Genomic DNA, 14,004 nt, shown 5'->3' on the forward strand with positions numbered 1-14,004 from the left:
AGGAGTGACCCTGACTTGGAGGTGCTCACCTTGGGACAATGTGTTACATATAGGCGAGGATGTAAAATTAGAGATAGACTGTTACACCGTCATTTGTGTCCCAATGAAAATATAGGCACATGGCTGAAGGATAATCTACAAAGGGGCACTTATAAATGTACTGGATGTAAGTCTTGTAAATTTTTCAAAAAGAGCACTGGTTTTGTCAGTGCGGTCACTGGTCAAAAGTTCAAAAACACAGTTCATCAATCCTAGAATCTAGTGACATGCTCATGCCCCATGAACCACGTGGGTAGGAGCATATCAAGCCAGAATCCATACACAGACAGCTGTTTTGGGGGTTTAGCCCCTCATCAGTGTGCAGTAGGTTTCTGGTTTGGCTAGCGAGAGGCCTACGATGTGGGTCGGGAAGGGTAACACTAACATCACTCCTTAAGGAGAGCAACTAGAAGGTGTGTGAGGAGGCTTGGTTTTCACTTCCCAATCATTGTTCTAAAGACCTGTATAAAGGGTCAGACATTGATTTGCAGCAATGCTGCCATCCAATAACTGGCAATGCAGAGGTATTGTTTAATCTTCCTTATTTGCGCATAACCTAAGAAACCAAAAGTCTAGTTATCAGTTACCTTATTTGACTCCTCTTTGGCCTAGATTCTTTTGTCTGTTTAGGTTAATCTTTAATATACTTCTCACGCATAGAGAGTCTCACTGCACTGTATTATTCTGTGCGGTGGAGTTTATGGGGAATTTGGGAGGTGCTTCTATATATAATGAGTATATGGTGGAAAAATCTTTACCTCCCCCACCACAATTTATGCCAGGGTAGGGATCTGCTAGCAATATCGAGGGCAATTTGGTTATCTATTTAAATTAAAAGGAAAAGTTTTGGGGTTCTTACAATGACTGGGCTTAGACGTAGGGAGAAAGAAAAGATTTACCAAAGGTTGGTTCTATAAATGTCAGTGTGCAACAACACAGCCTGCTTTGATCTTGTATTTCAGTCACACATGAGAAGTGGATGACTGCTGACATGCAACACTATAGTAATTTAAATAACTTGTCAAAGTCAGAAAAACAGGAGGCCAGTATTATGACTTGGTAACTAGCTTTCACTTCATTAGGTTAAATTGAGGAGGTTTGAGGCATAGAGATCAATAGGGTTTGTGATGCAATTAAACGCAATAAGGGATATTCATAAGAGAAGAATAAAAAAACAGCAGACAAATAGCAGACATTAACAAATTCAGGTCAATCTACACCAGCAATCTGATTATAAGCACCACCGTCTTATTTGCACTTAACCCCTTAAGGACCAAGCATGGTAAATTTACAGAACTTGGTACTGGGCTTTAATCCCTACCGACAGCAAAAATACAGTGCAGGATTGAAGACTCTGCTCCTGCAATCAAGCAGGAGCGGGTCAGGTCCTCAGCTGTCAGACACAGCAAAGTTCCCGGAGAAGGAAGAAGCAGGTTTGCAACCACTTCTGCCTTCTCCTTTCCCGAGTTCATAGCGCTAAATGAGCGCTATGTACTAAAAACTGAATGCAGAAGTGTCGGTTCCGCTACAGCAGAGATGAACAGTCCTAGTAAACCCAGATCAGCTCTGCCAGTGACTATTGTCACTACAAATGAGTTTTTTCCCTGTAATGGGGGCTCCTATAGATGCCCCAGCTACAGTGGAAAGTGTGAAATTTAAGCACATGAAAAAAAAAAAAAAAACACAATGTGAATGCCCTCCACAGGTCTTATGACATCATCAAGGACATAGATGGTTAAAAAAATAAAACTTACAAAAGTAAAGAAAAAAAACAAAACAGATTATATTATATACATTCTAAACATCCATACACACACACACACACAGAAGATGACCAACCTTCAATGCCAACCAAAACTGTTGCTATATTTGCCCTGTAAATCTAAAACTATTCAAATTACATATTAAAATGTCCAAAACGAAATATAAACACACTATAAAATCAAAAAAGATATTGTTTAAGATTTTTACCCCTAATAAAAAAAAAGTCTATGAAAAAGATAACAAAATTGCACCGTGTGTCACAGAAAATAATAAAAATAAAGTAATACCCGGCAAAAATAAGTTTTGTGTAACGACTGTGGATGTGGAACCACTGTGTCAACCTACCGGGTAGGTGATGATCCAATCCAGCACGGTTGACAGCCGACCCCAGCGTGGGAGGTAAGATACCGGATATACAAACCCCGTATGCAGATGGAAACTAGGGAAAGTATCTTGCCCTGAGCTGATAACCAGCAGAGGGAGACCCCTGCCTATAAGCGGGGCGGCCATCCCCATAGGGACGATCCCACGGTCTTCTAGGTGCTAACTGACCCTGACAGGACAGAACACCTATAAAACAAATGATAGAACAATACTGGGGCATACAGGAACAAATGAGGTACAGACTGATAAGGATAAACAGAGAGAGGCAGACTTACAAGGATAACAGACAGCTGGATACACGAACGGACGACACATAACAGGAGCAGAAAGCAAGGTGGCAAGGAAACTGCCAGAGCAGGGGCTAAACATGGAGTTGAATCACACAACACTACAGCATTGTCTGAAAGGCCGAGGGCAGCTATATAGGGCGGTGATTAGAAAAGGTGCATCAGCTGAGCAGAAGGCCCAGAAGCAATTAACCCTATGAGTGCTGGAAGAGAATAAATGAAAGTTCAGTGAACAGGGAGAGCAGGACGACGCCAATACCTACCAGACACAGAAGCAGAGGATTGTGTCTGAACGGTGCACCTAACATTTTGCTAGCAAGTTCTTGTGCCCTGTGGGGACTCTAATTTTTACAGGTGTTAGATAGAACAAGAAACATTTGGTATCGGTGCGTCCATAAAAGTCCGGTCTATCAAAGTAACACTTACTCCTTTGTCTAAATGTCGTCAGAAAAAAAAAAAAAAAGCCAGAATTGCGGGTTTTTTTTAGTCACCCTGTTTCTCAGAAAAAATAAAAAATAATCGAAAAGTCATATGTACACCAAAATTGTATCAATAAATACTACAAAATGTGATTGTTCCCAGCAAGAGAAACCACGTAATCTTGTAGATATACCTTTTAATGGCTAACAAAAACACATGATGTTAATGCAAACTTTTGAACCTTTCAGGGTCCATTATCAAGGCATAATGAAATAGATCCGAAGAGGCATGCATATGTATACACACATACTTATGACAAGGCACAGACATGGATGTGAATAATTTGCACTTAAAAGAATAGCAGAACAGAAATACAAACATCCTTAAATGGTCACTGATAAGGGAGTTAGGCCTCATGTCCACGGGCAAAAGAAGAATTAAAATCCGCAGCGGATTTTAACTCCTCCAGCACGCGGATCCGCATCCCATAGGAATGCATTGACCACCCGCGGGTAGATAAATACCCGCGGATGGTCAATAAAAGGGATTTAAAAAAAAAATGGAGCATGAAAAAATCTGGACCATGCTCCATTTTCGTGCGGGTCTCCCGCGGGGATGGCTCCCGCAGGCTTTTATTGAAGCCTATGGAAGCTGTCCGGATCCGCGGGAGACCTAAAATAGGAATTTAAAAGAATTAACTCACCCGCAGCGGACAGGGAAGGTCTTCTCTTCCTCGCGGCCGGATCTTTCTTGCTTCGGCTCGGCGGATGTGCCCGGCACATGCGCGGCACGCCGCCGACGTGCCGCCGGTGTGACGAGTTCATCCGCCGGCCAAAAAAGAAGATCCGGCCGTGAGGAAGAGAAGACCTTCTCAGTCCGCTGCGGGTGAGTTAATTCTTTTAAATTCCTACTTTAAGCGCTCATGTCCACGGGGCAGGAGGGACCCGCTGCAGATTCTACATGTAGAATCCGTAGCGGGCCTGATTTTCCCCATGGACATGAGGCCTTAAGGTTTTATGGTCCCTATTTACACCAGCCGATCGCTAAAAAAAAACGCTAATCGGCGACCGTTTTAGCGTTAATCGGTGCGTGTAAATGTGCGCCCATTATCCACTTTTCGGTCACTGTTAGCTGATCGTTAAATTCAAGCTAACCTAAAAATCACTGTATCCACGGAGAGTGCTGATAGCATTGTTTCCCCATGGAGAACTATTAACGGCGTTCAGCGAAGGCTTCAATTGCACACCTTTTTGGTACTTAAGTAGCTGAGTAGCTACTTAATAGTTTATGAAAAATGATCACTCAAAGCGGTCACTCAAACTGTCGTTTGAGCGATTTTTGAGTGATCAACTGCCGATGTAAATGGGCCTTTAGTGTCGGGGGGGTTGGGTCACCAGGCCAGCAGTGTTATCTGTGCTATATTTTTCTTATACTTCCCAGTCACGCATAAATTCTCCATGAAGAATTTAGCCCTCTATTGAAAGAATAAAAAGTTGTTAGAAGAATTTGGGAATATAAATTTATATGGCTTTGTGACTTGAAATTGCCTTTCAGTATCATAGCTTTCGTATCGTCTATGTTGTGTCCGTGACTAGAAATGTGCTTGGCCACAGGTAATTCTGTCTTTCTCTGCTTTTTACGGTTTTGTCCTTTGTAGCCAACATAAAGCCTCCTAATAGAACATTCCCTGCACAGGATCAAGTACACAACATCAGACGTGGAACATGTAACTGTCTCCAGGATCTTATAGTCCTGCCATGTATTGGGGATTTCTATCCTGTCTGCAGTCCGGACATGTCACCAAGTCTTACAGCTCCTTACATTATATAAATAAGTTCCTTTTTGCGTGTCGGAGGGCAATGCACTCCTGATTATAAAAAGTTCCTCAAATTTGGAGGTTGCCTGTAACACAGAAGCGGAGGGTCCGGGAATATGATTTTTAGACAGTCATCCTTGTGTAGGGTGTGATGGAGTTTCTTTGTAGCTTTCCTACACAAGAATGACAGTCTGAAAATCATATTCCTGGAGCCTCCGCTTCTGTGTTACAGGCAACCTCCAAATTTGAGGAACTTTATAGACAGGAGTGCATTGCAAGTCTGGGATGCAAAAACAGAATGAAAAAAAGCAAAAAGTAGCTGATCATTAAGATGTTAAGTTACAGTATATTGAGTTAATATAAATCAGCAAGGAACACTGCAATGTCTCATGTCAAAAGTTGACCAAAGTTTTCATATATACCATATTATAAAACTGAGTTAGAGGCAGCCTTCATCCATGACCTCCTTTATCAATCAGCTGCACATCATAGTGGTTAAAGATTACACCTCACTCACTAGAGGCCTCGAAGTCGGAGAATTGCATGCTGTCCATGTAATGCTCAATTTGACCTGTGGTGTCACTGCAGAGAAATGTATCACATACCGTCTGATTCCTCCACATACTTTAGGTGATCGCTGGAGGCATCAGTAACAAGTCACAAGATGATATTTTTAGGGAACCTTCTAAAATGGTTTGTTCAGATACCATGAAGATTTGCTATGTATGATTGAAGTGTCTGAAGATGGATTATGAAAATTACATACAACCCTACCAAATTCTATTGTATCACAATAAAAAATGAGATGTCCCATTTAATGTGGTTCCAGTAATATGAGGTTCTTTCCTGCTGGTACATTACATGTATGAAATCTTAGTGGGAGGTTCAGAATTGTAGCGAAGTCATAACCATGGAAAACCAGAAAAAACACATTCAAATACCACTAAGAAAAACTACAAACAAAATCTATATATCATTTAACTGCAATTCTGAAAATTATTATAGAATGACTAATGCAGGCAGAGGAGATGGTTTGCGTCATATCCCATTATTCCACACTGTCAAGGACTTCAAAACTTTTGTGAAGTTAACAGGTTATGGAATTCATCATATTATATATTCAAGTCTTTACAATAATAGTCAAGATGATAGAGGACTGCTTAGATGTAAGAAATGGGGATCATTAGTTAATCAAGACAGCAGCTAGATCTGAGGATTAGGAAGGGACGTCGTAATACACAGCAGAGACCAAAGCACAAAAGTAAGGACGCCTGTTGTACAATACATAAACCATAACGAATATTCCAGGTGTAGTCTGTCTAAAGCTGGCCATGTACAGCAGATTAATTACCAGACAACGCAATGTGTGGTGACAGCCCTTCCGTTACCCAATATCTCGTGTTACCTAAAGACCTGGGCATATTAAATATCCACGTCCAATCCTTTTTTCCCCTCTAGGCGATAAGTGTTGCCAATAATGTCTGGCAGCAGGTTCTCATACTCCCTACTGAAAAACTATACTTTTTCAACTACTCTAAGGGTACTTTTACGTGGGCTGACTATCAGATGAAAAGAAAGAAAAAAGTAAAATGAGCAACTTCCAGCAATATTCGTCCAAAGTAAAAAGGGGGACCCGACAGGGTACATTGCGAGAAAGCACTCCGTTGCTTTGTTTCAGCTCAAGGGTCACAATTTTATAGAAGTAACGCCATAAGTTTTTGCATGAAAAATTCCTTGCATCCACGGGTACGATGACGAGTGCAATAATCGGGCCGGGTTTCTAGGCCCAATATGGCACTCACCGTGGGGAGCTGGGAGAGTTCTAGTTGTGAGCAACAGTGAAATTATCTGCATTATTAATACAATGTGGTCCTTGTTGTCTATACCGAATGGCAGCTTTATTAGAAACCCCGGACCTCTCACGATTTGCGCTTACTTGTATGGAAATTAGATAAGTGATCCCAAAGAGCGGAGTAAAATTAAGTGAGTAGGCTTTCGGTGGATCAGCTTTAGTGTGAATCCATATTAGAATAGGGGGGAAAAAAACGAGCTATCTGAGAGACTTCCAACAAGGTCTGGTCATCGGTGCTAGACTAGATGTAGCCAGGATTTCATATGTTGCCAAACTTATGGGATTTTCTCCTGCATTGGTGTCTAAAAAGTATGCCAAGAATGTTACGACTGTGGATAAACCATTTAGTGAAGGGAGATCCTCTGAACGTAAACCTATGTTGCCGAAAGGGGTTAGAAGGATGTCAAGAGTTGTTCTGACAAACATCTGCACAGTCAAGCAAATTGCAGCCAAATATAATGCTGCTGCTCGAACGTACAAGCTTAAAAGTACAACTCTTCTCCCATTTGCGTGAAGAAAGAAAAACAGCAGAAGATCAGTTCTAGCACCATTGCTTAGAGAAACAGAAAAGCAAGATTCTAGTGGGCAAAAAAGCACAATAATTGGATCACTGAGAAGTGGAAAACCACTGCTTGATCAGGTGAATCCAGATCTCTGTAGCACCATACTAAGGTTATACGTGTCAGAATTTGATGCAAGCAGCACAAATCGAAGAACCCGTCCTGTCAGGTGATAACAGTTTATACTGGTGGAAGCGGAGTAATGGTGTTGGGAAGGTCTTACTGGCATTCCTTGGGTCCTCTGTTACCAGATAGCTGCAACGATAGATTTCTGTGGTGCTTTAGACCAAAGTAGGTCCAGATGGGTGTCACTAATAAAAGAGCTGCTCGGTGTAATTTAAAATTACAATCCAGCATAAAATAAAACTAAACTAGTAACAAACAGTTAGACCATTGTATAAGGGAAACCGTTCATGATCTCAAGCTGAGATCATGCAACAAGACAAATAACCCAAAGCACACAAGTATCAATTAAACAATGGTTGAAAAAGATGCATTTGGATTGAAGCTCAGAGCCCTGACCTTAACTATATCAAATGCTGTTGCCTGACCTGAAGAGAGCCATGCATGCAAGGCATGCCAGAAATATTGCTGAACTGAAATATTTGCAAGGAGGGATAGTCTAAAATTCCTGGTCAACATTGTGCAAATCTTATTTTTAGTCACAGTAAAAATTTCTTCAAGGAGACTGCTGCTAAAGAGGGGGATCTACAGGTTGATAAAGCTCAAGGTTCACTTCTACCTGTAAAGTGGAGGTTTACTCAATGTGCACAATAAAAAAAAACATGAACGGTACAACTGTTTGGATGATCTCACACAACTTTTTTGGGGGAAAAAGAGTTGTTTTTTTGGCATTTTAATCCCAAAGCCAGATGTCTATTCAAAAAGATAAATTAGGAAGGAAGGTTTTATACTACTTCCTTCTGCTGGACCTACTTCTGGCTTTGGCTTGAAAAACTGCAAGTTAAAAAAAATAAATAAAAGACTGTGCTAATTACCCTACATGGTTTAGTACAGTTAAAACTAGAATAAAATAAGGTAAAATATTAGAAACAACTATCCAAGTTCAATTAATTAATTGGTAATGCTTTTCAATAGACAATCCCTACGAGTTCCCATGGTTGGTGGCCAGGTAGAAACCATAAATGATGCCAAGATGCCCTAGCAAATTAAAGGCAACCCATACTAAATTGTGAATACAAGAACCAGAAGTCTACCAACTAGGATACATACTTTTCTCTAAGATTCTGTAGCTCCTTTTTCATATCGGCATCTTCAAACTCAGAATCATTATCGCTGCTCATATAGGAAGACTGCGAATGAAAAGATGTTACATTTATTGATGGGATTTTCGTGGTCTGGCCATTAGGAGAATCTGGACTTTGCATACTGGCCTTTCGATGCAAAAAAGCAGCAGCTTTCTTCATGAAATCATTAGTGGCCCCTTTGCTTGGGGTTGAAGGGGAATCTTTGGGTTTTGGTGGAGGGATTTCATCCCCTGAATCACTAGATACATGTCCACAAAAGAGAGAGTTTATAGGTGACGATGTGTGAGCACGTGGTACTGAGGTCTTGACTGGTTGTGATGGAAGTTGATCTAGATACACATCTGGTGGTGCAGAAAACCTCAGGTAACTTGGAGAGGTTATGGTCACCTCGTCTTCGGTACTCATGACTGAAAATCTTCCAATAGTTTTAGACTTATCAGCATGATGTGATCTCTTTTTGGGAGATCTCTCTATGGCACTTTCCCTTCTCTGATCTTCGAAATCATACCTGTGTGCTTGACCCTAAAAAACAAAAGAAATAAGATTAAACCATGAAAATTCACACGGAGAGCTAAAAAACTGCTCAAGTCTAAAGTTTAGTTCTATTTGCAGTGAAGCTAGCTTCCCCTATACCAAGCATTTAATCTGTTGAGCGGCAAAAATGAAAAAGAAAAAGTCGTATGTGGCCAAAAAAAGAGATGTGAATAAAAATTACAGTTCGCTCTATAGTTTAAAAAAAAAAAAAAAAAAAAAAAAAAGGAAGCCCTCACAGCCCCACCAATAGAAAAAAAAAAGTTATGGGTTCAGAATATGGCGACAAAGTTTTTTATAAAAACAAAACAAAAAAAATTGCCATCGCCATAGTTGTACTAAACCACAGAAATAGATGAATATGCCCTTAATTTCTCCAATTCACCTCACTTTAAAGCATTTTAACGTTTTTTAGGGCATCATATTGTACATTAAAAATCGCACCATTGAAAGACAACTTGTCACGCAAAAAACAAGCATCCATACTGCTATGACAACGAAAAATAAAAGTTATGCATCTTGAAAGCTGGAATAAAAAAAAAGAAAAAAAATGAAAAAAACAAAACAAAAAGGAAACCCCTAAAAATGCCAGCTCTTTAGGGGGTTAAATTTGTAATATAAAAGGAAAATCTATCTTCTTAACCAAAACACTGAGCAAATCTCATTCCAATTTCTCCCCGATCTCAATTTTCTTTATATCATTAACGTAAAAAGTCTTCCAAAAGAAAAAAAAAAACACCTTTCTGACTAAATTACATCCGACAGCCTGTCAAAACATTACTGTCAGCAAAGGTAAAGTGGCCTCCCGAACCACGAAGGGCGAGCTGACAAACGCAACACAGATGTTCCCATCACGGCAATGCTAAGCGATCACACAAGGAATCTCTTCAGTGAATCTTAGGTTTATTTCCATGGGATGACAGAAGGCAACACCCTCAAAGTTAGATGTTCGTTAGTCTAAATCATACCAAATGCAGAACCGCACTGATGACATGGGAGATCAATGTTTGCATAGAATGCATTTAGAGAGCAGAAACTTTCATTATAAATTTATTATCTGTTTGATTAGAAACGTTTCATACATTTTTATGAGCCGTGATATTATCTGCTCAATTGCTTTCCAATTCTGTCATCATTAGGAGCCGGACTACAAAGCCATTCAAGAGGTGGAACAGTTTATGGCAGCACTATGTCCTTCAGCACTGCGCTTTCTATGCGGATAGATCTCCATGGAATTCTGCGCGATAATGAAAATACGTCCCAATCTTACGGCTTTTAGGGTGGGTCTGCACAGTACAGCTTTCATCTGAAATATCCAGTATGCCAAAAAGTCTAATGCAATGATACATTAAGGGGCATTTACACAAGCGATTTTCACACGCGATTTCTGTACGTTGCAAAGAAATTGTGAAAAGCACCCAATATTTTAAATGGCTCTAATTACGGGGGTGATTTTCAAATCACAGTGATGCTGCAAGATAGAAAAACTGCAGCAGGTTTTTATGTTTGGGCAATTCTGTTCAAGAAATTTTTCCTATGGGAGCCAAAAAAATAAATTAATAAATGCAATTTTCATGTGGGCAGGATGCAATTTTTTTATTTTTACTATTGGAGCTAAATGCGATTCACACACATGAAATATGGGGATGCAATTTTCTAGCAAAATGCATCACAAATCGCAGAAAAATGAGTTTCTTGCTTGTGTAACTATGGCCTAAACTGGAAGTGGTGATTGTAAGGCCCACAAGGATAGTGTGAACAAGTGTTTTGCATTGGCCTCTGATTGATTATTGGCATCACTCACTCATACTTAGAGAAGTGGAGGGACGTTAATTCCCCATAGACTCCATTAGCAGGAGAAAAAATATAAATAAAAAGTGCCATTTATGGAAGCTTGTGTTCTATATGGAGAGTAAAAGTCACATAACCAAGGTTGCTGTAAACAGTTAGTTTGGGGCAGCCATAATGCAGACAGATAAAGATAAAGATGGGGGAGTAGCATGGTGGTAGGGAGGTGGAGCTCACCAGAGAAACTGCTCAGTGTCTGGCACAGACTGCAGTCTCCGAGTATTTTTTTAAATGGCCGTATAGCGAGATGACAGTCCGAATCAGACAATGGCCTTGTTTCATATCACTGCAGCTACCCCCTCTATTCTCCTAGTCTTTTTCGTTGCAGCTAAGCAGTGTATTAGTCAGGAGCCCCGGCTCTGCTACACGTCCACAGATAACGTTTTAACCCCAATGACATCAGGAAATGATGAGGAAAGCAGAAAAGCCCAGAGAGAACAGTAACACGACATGTTTAATGCAACAGTACTAGTTATTGTGGGCAGTTTGACAACTAATCATGAGAAAACCCCTTTAGCGGGCATTCACCCATCACTAATTTGCTGCACATCTGCAGCAGATTTTACCATTTCAATGCAAACTGAAGGGGTAGATCTGCACCAAAACCAGAGACAAATTTTTCAGCAAAGCAACATGTGAACGCACCCTTAAGCTGCTTGTACACATTAGATCAAAGTTAACTGAATTCCTCAATGTCGGAGACAAGGCACCCCTCTGACCAGTATGTGTCAGTATACCTTTTTTCTAGCAGTTTATAAAAAGTGTAGTCTATCTTTTCGATACAGTTTTTAACATCGGAGCCTATGGGACGCGTATGCCACTTTATGCCTATACGCATCAGAGTCTTCATGCAGAGGTATATGTTTGGAAAAACTTTCCGCTGTGTACCTCTGATGGAAGACTCAAAACGCAATACAAACAGAACTTATGCGTAAGGCGGCCCCTCACCGGTCTCCTGCAAATGTTGGAAAAGAATTTACAATACATTTTCAACAAGCCTGTTCTAGTTGTCACCATGAGAGCTGAGCCACTGCCAAAAGTCAATGACTTACCTCTCTGCATTAAAATAAAAGGAGGTTCACACTGTACTAAAGCTCTCAGTTGAGCTTCCGACTGGCCACTCCATTTGAATAGTTGCAACCGGTGTTCAAATACAGCCATTCATGAGGCAACTCTAGGTCTTTTTGACCTGGTTTTCATTTGTTTCCAGTACACAAAATTACATAGAAATTTGCAAATCAAAAATTTACTTACAAAAAGGTACTTACCCTCTGATTTGATGAATTACAAGCAAAATCACCACCATAATCGACTAGTAGAGCAGAGTGAGAGTTATATAGATTTACAGCTTCTCCATTCACGTTCTGGTTTAGTGGCTGGGAGTTAATGACCTCTGGAGCATTTTCTAAAGTGACAGAGTTCTCTGGTGTCCCAGCAGACATATTTGCTGGAGCATACTCTTGGTATAGTAAAGTACGGAGTTTCTCATCTAAAGTTTTAATCGTGTCATCTGTGAACTCCACTCTAGGTGGACCTTCTCCATCAGATTCTATGCCTGACTGCTGGAGATTTGAGTTCACCACTGGCAAAACTAAATTTTGGCCTTGTGCCGGTAAGACAGGTTGCAATGCTGGGGAAACTTCTGGAATGACATGTAACTGTTCAGTTCTTGGGATACCCTGAATAGTCAAACCAGTATCTGACTTTACCTGGACTACAACAGGAGAACCACTATCCAATTCATACACCACCTTTTGCTCAGTCTTCAGATCGAGAACTTTTTCCAGAGGAACTCTCTGCTTTTGACCATTTTCACATATTGTGTGTTCTGACTGAACAGTTTCATTTGTGGTCAACAAACTGCAAGTCTGTTCGGGTGGCAACACACTTGACTTGTGCTCTGGATGAGGTAGCACAGGTGCTACTGGCGCCTCTTTTAGTAGAAGTCCTTCTGAGCCTACAGTGTCAGGCTGTGCTTCTATCACTGGTTGTAGAACAGCAGATGCACTAAGAGTTAGAGCATCTCCTTGGAGGAAGGAAAGGGATTCTGGAAGAGTTTGCAGCTCAGAGGATGAGATTGTTGAGGAGGACTGCGTCATGGAAGCAGGAATTCCCGTAGACTGGTCACATGCATCTGTTACAACAGACTGACCGACAGATGCATTCATCTTATTCTCATTTGTAGGACCCTCATGTTGGAGGTCTTCAGAAATCCTTTCATCTGTAAGAAATTTAAAGATTACCAAAACACGTTAGCAAAAGACACATTTATTACTAGGCGCTGGCCATGAATGTATGATTGATGTGGGTCAGTTTCCCTAGCACCCCACTGATCAACAGAATGAAGTGGTTGTGAAATTGAATAACTACAACCCCAGTCTTGTCAAGAGAAGCACAAAAGGGGCAATAAAATTAAAAAATGATGACACCCATGTATTTTTTTTTTTTATAGATACATTTGTCACAAATGTAGCCATAGCTTTTTTTTAAACTCCTTCCCAAAGTGTATTAGACTACATTATACAATCAGTAAAGGGTAAGTGAGAATTCAGAAGTTCTGCTCAATGAGTCTCTGGATACAGAAACCACCATCAATCACCAAATCAGATGAACAGAAGTGCTTCACCATGCAGTGTGCACCTTTGCATAACTAAATGCAGCTTAGGATACGTGCAGGAGACAGTTAGGATACGCAACGGCCATTCAAATGAATAGCTAATCATCTAAAGCATGGGTTTGTTGGTCTACCCAACATGGGTTTGTTTGTTGGTCTCCTCTATGACATCTAGATGTCCAAACTGTGCATCTGGACAGGGATTCTTTTGTAAGACAACCATCTACAGCTTTATCTGTGCTAGCTTTACAAAAGTGCAACATGGAGGGATTTTTGGACCCAAAATGGACTCTGAGGGTGGGGGTGGGGGGGGGGGGTAGCTAGGCATACTGCTCTGTTCTTTCTTAGGTGAAGTGACAGAACCTCTGGATAGGACCCATTATAGTCAATGGAGGAAATTTATTAAGACCAGCATTTCAAATGATGGTCTTCATACCATTGTCCTTGGTGCACAATGCACTCAATATATGAAGAGGTGCACGCTACCTCATGCTGGGCTCATCTCTGCACCTTCACAGACACATATGCCAAATCCAACCTGGCATACACTTCTGATTTTACACTAGTCTCTGGCATAAATTATACACAAGTATTGACCCAGGATGGCCACGCGCCCTCCTG

At 40.7% G+C, this 14,004-nt stretch overlaps 1 protein-coding gene across 2 annotated transcripts in view; it reads right to left on the bottom strand.

Annotated features, from left to right (window-relative positions):
• WNK2 (WNK lysine deficient protein kinase 2) overlaps nt 1-14,004 on the bottom strand; it is a 170,811-nt gene that overhangs the window by 18,677 nt on the left and 138,130 nt on the right. For both annotated transcript variants that reach the window (XM_066596508.1, XM_066596507.1), the window contains exons 20-21: nt 12,038-12,990; nt 8,356-8,912 (exon numbers count right to left, since the gene is read on the bottom strand). In XM_066596508.1, the coding sequence (XP_066452605.1) occupies nt 8,356-8,912; nt 12,038-12,990 (1,510 nt within the window). The remainder of the gene's footprint in view (nt 1-8,355; nt 8,913-12,037; nt 12,991-14,004) is intronic.

The sequence above is a fragment of the Eleutherodactylus coqui genome, chromosome 3, assembly GCF_035609145.1.
Source record: "Eleutherodactylus coqui strain aEleCoq1 chromosome 3, aEleCoq1.hap1, whole genome shotgun sequence".
Taxonomy (NCBI): domain Eukaryota; kingdom Metazoa; phylum Chordata; class Amphibia; order Anura; family Eleutherodactylidae; genus Eleutherodactylus; species Eleutherodactylus coqui.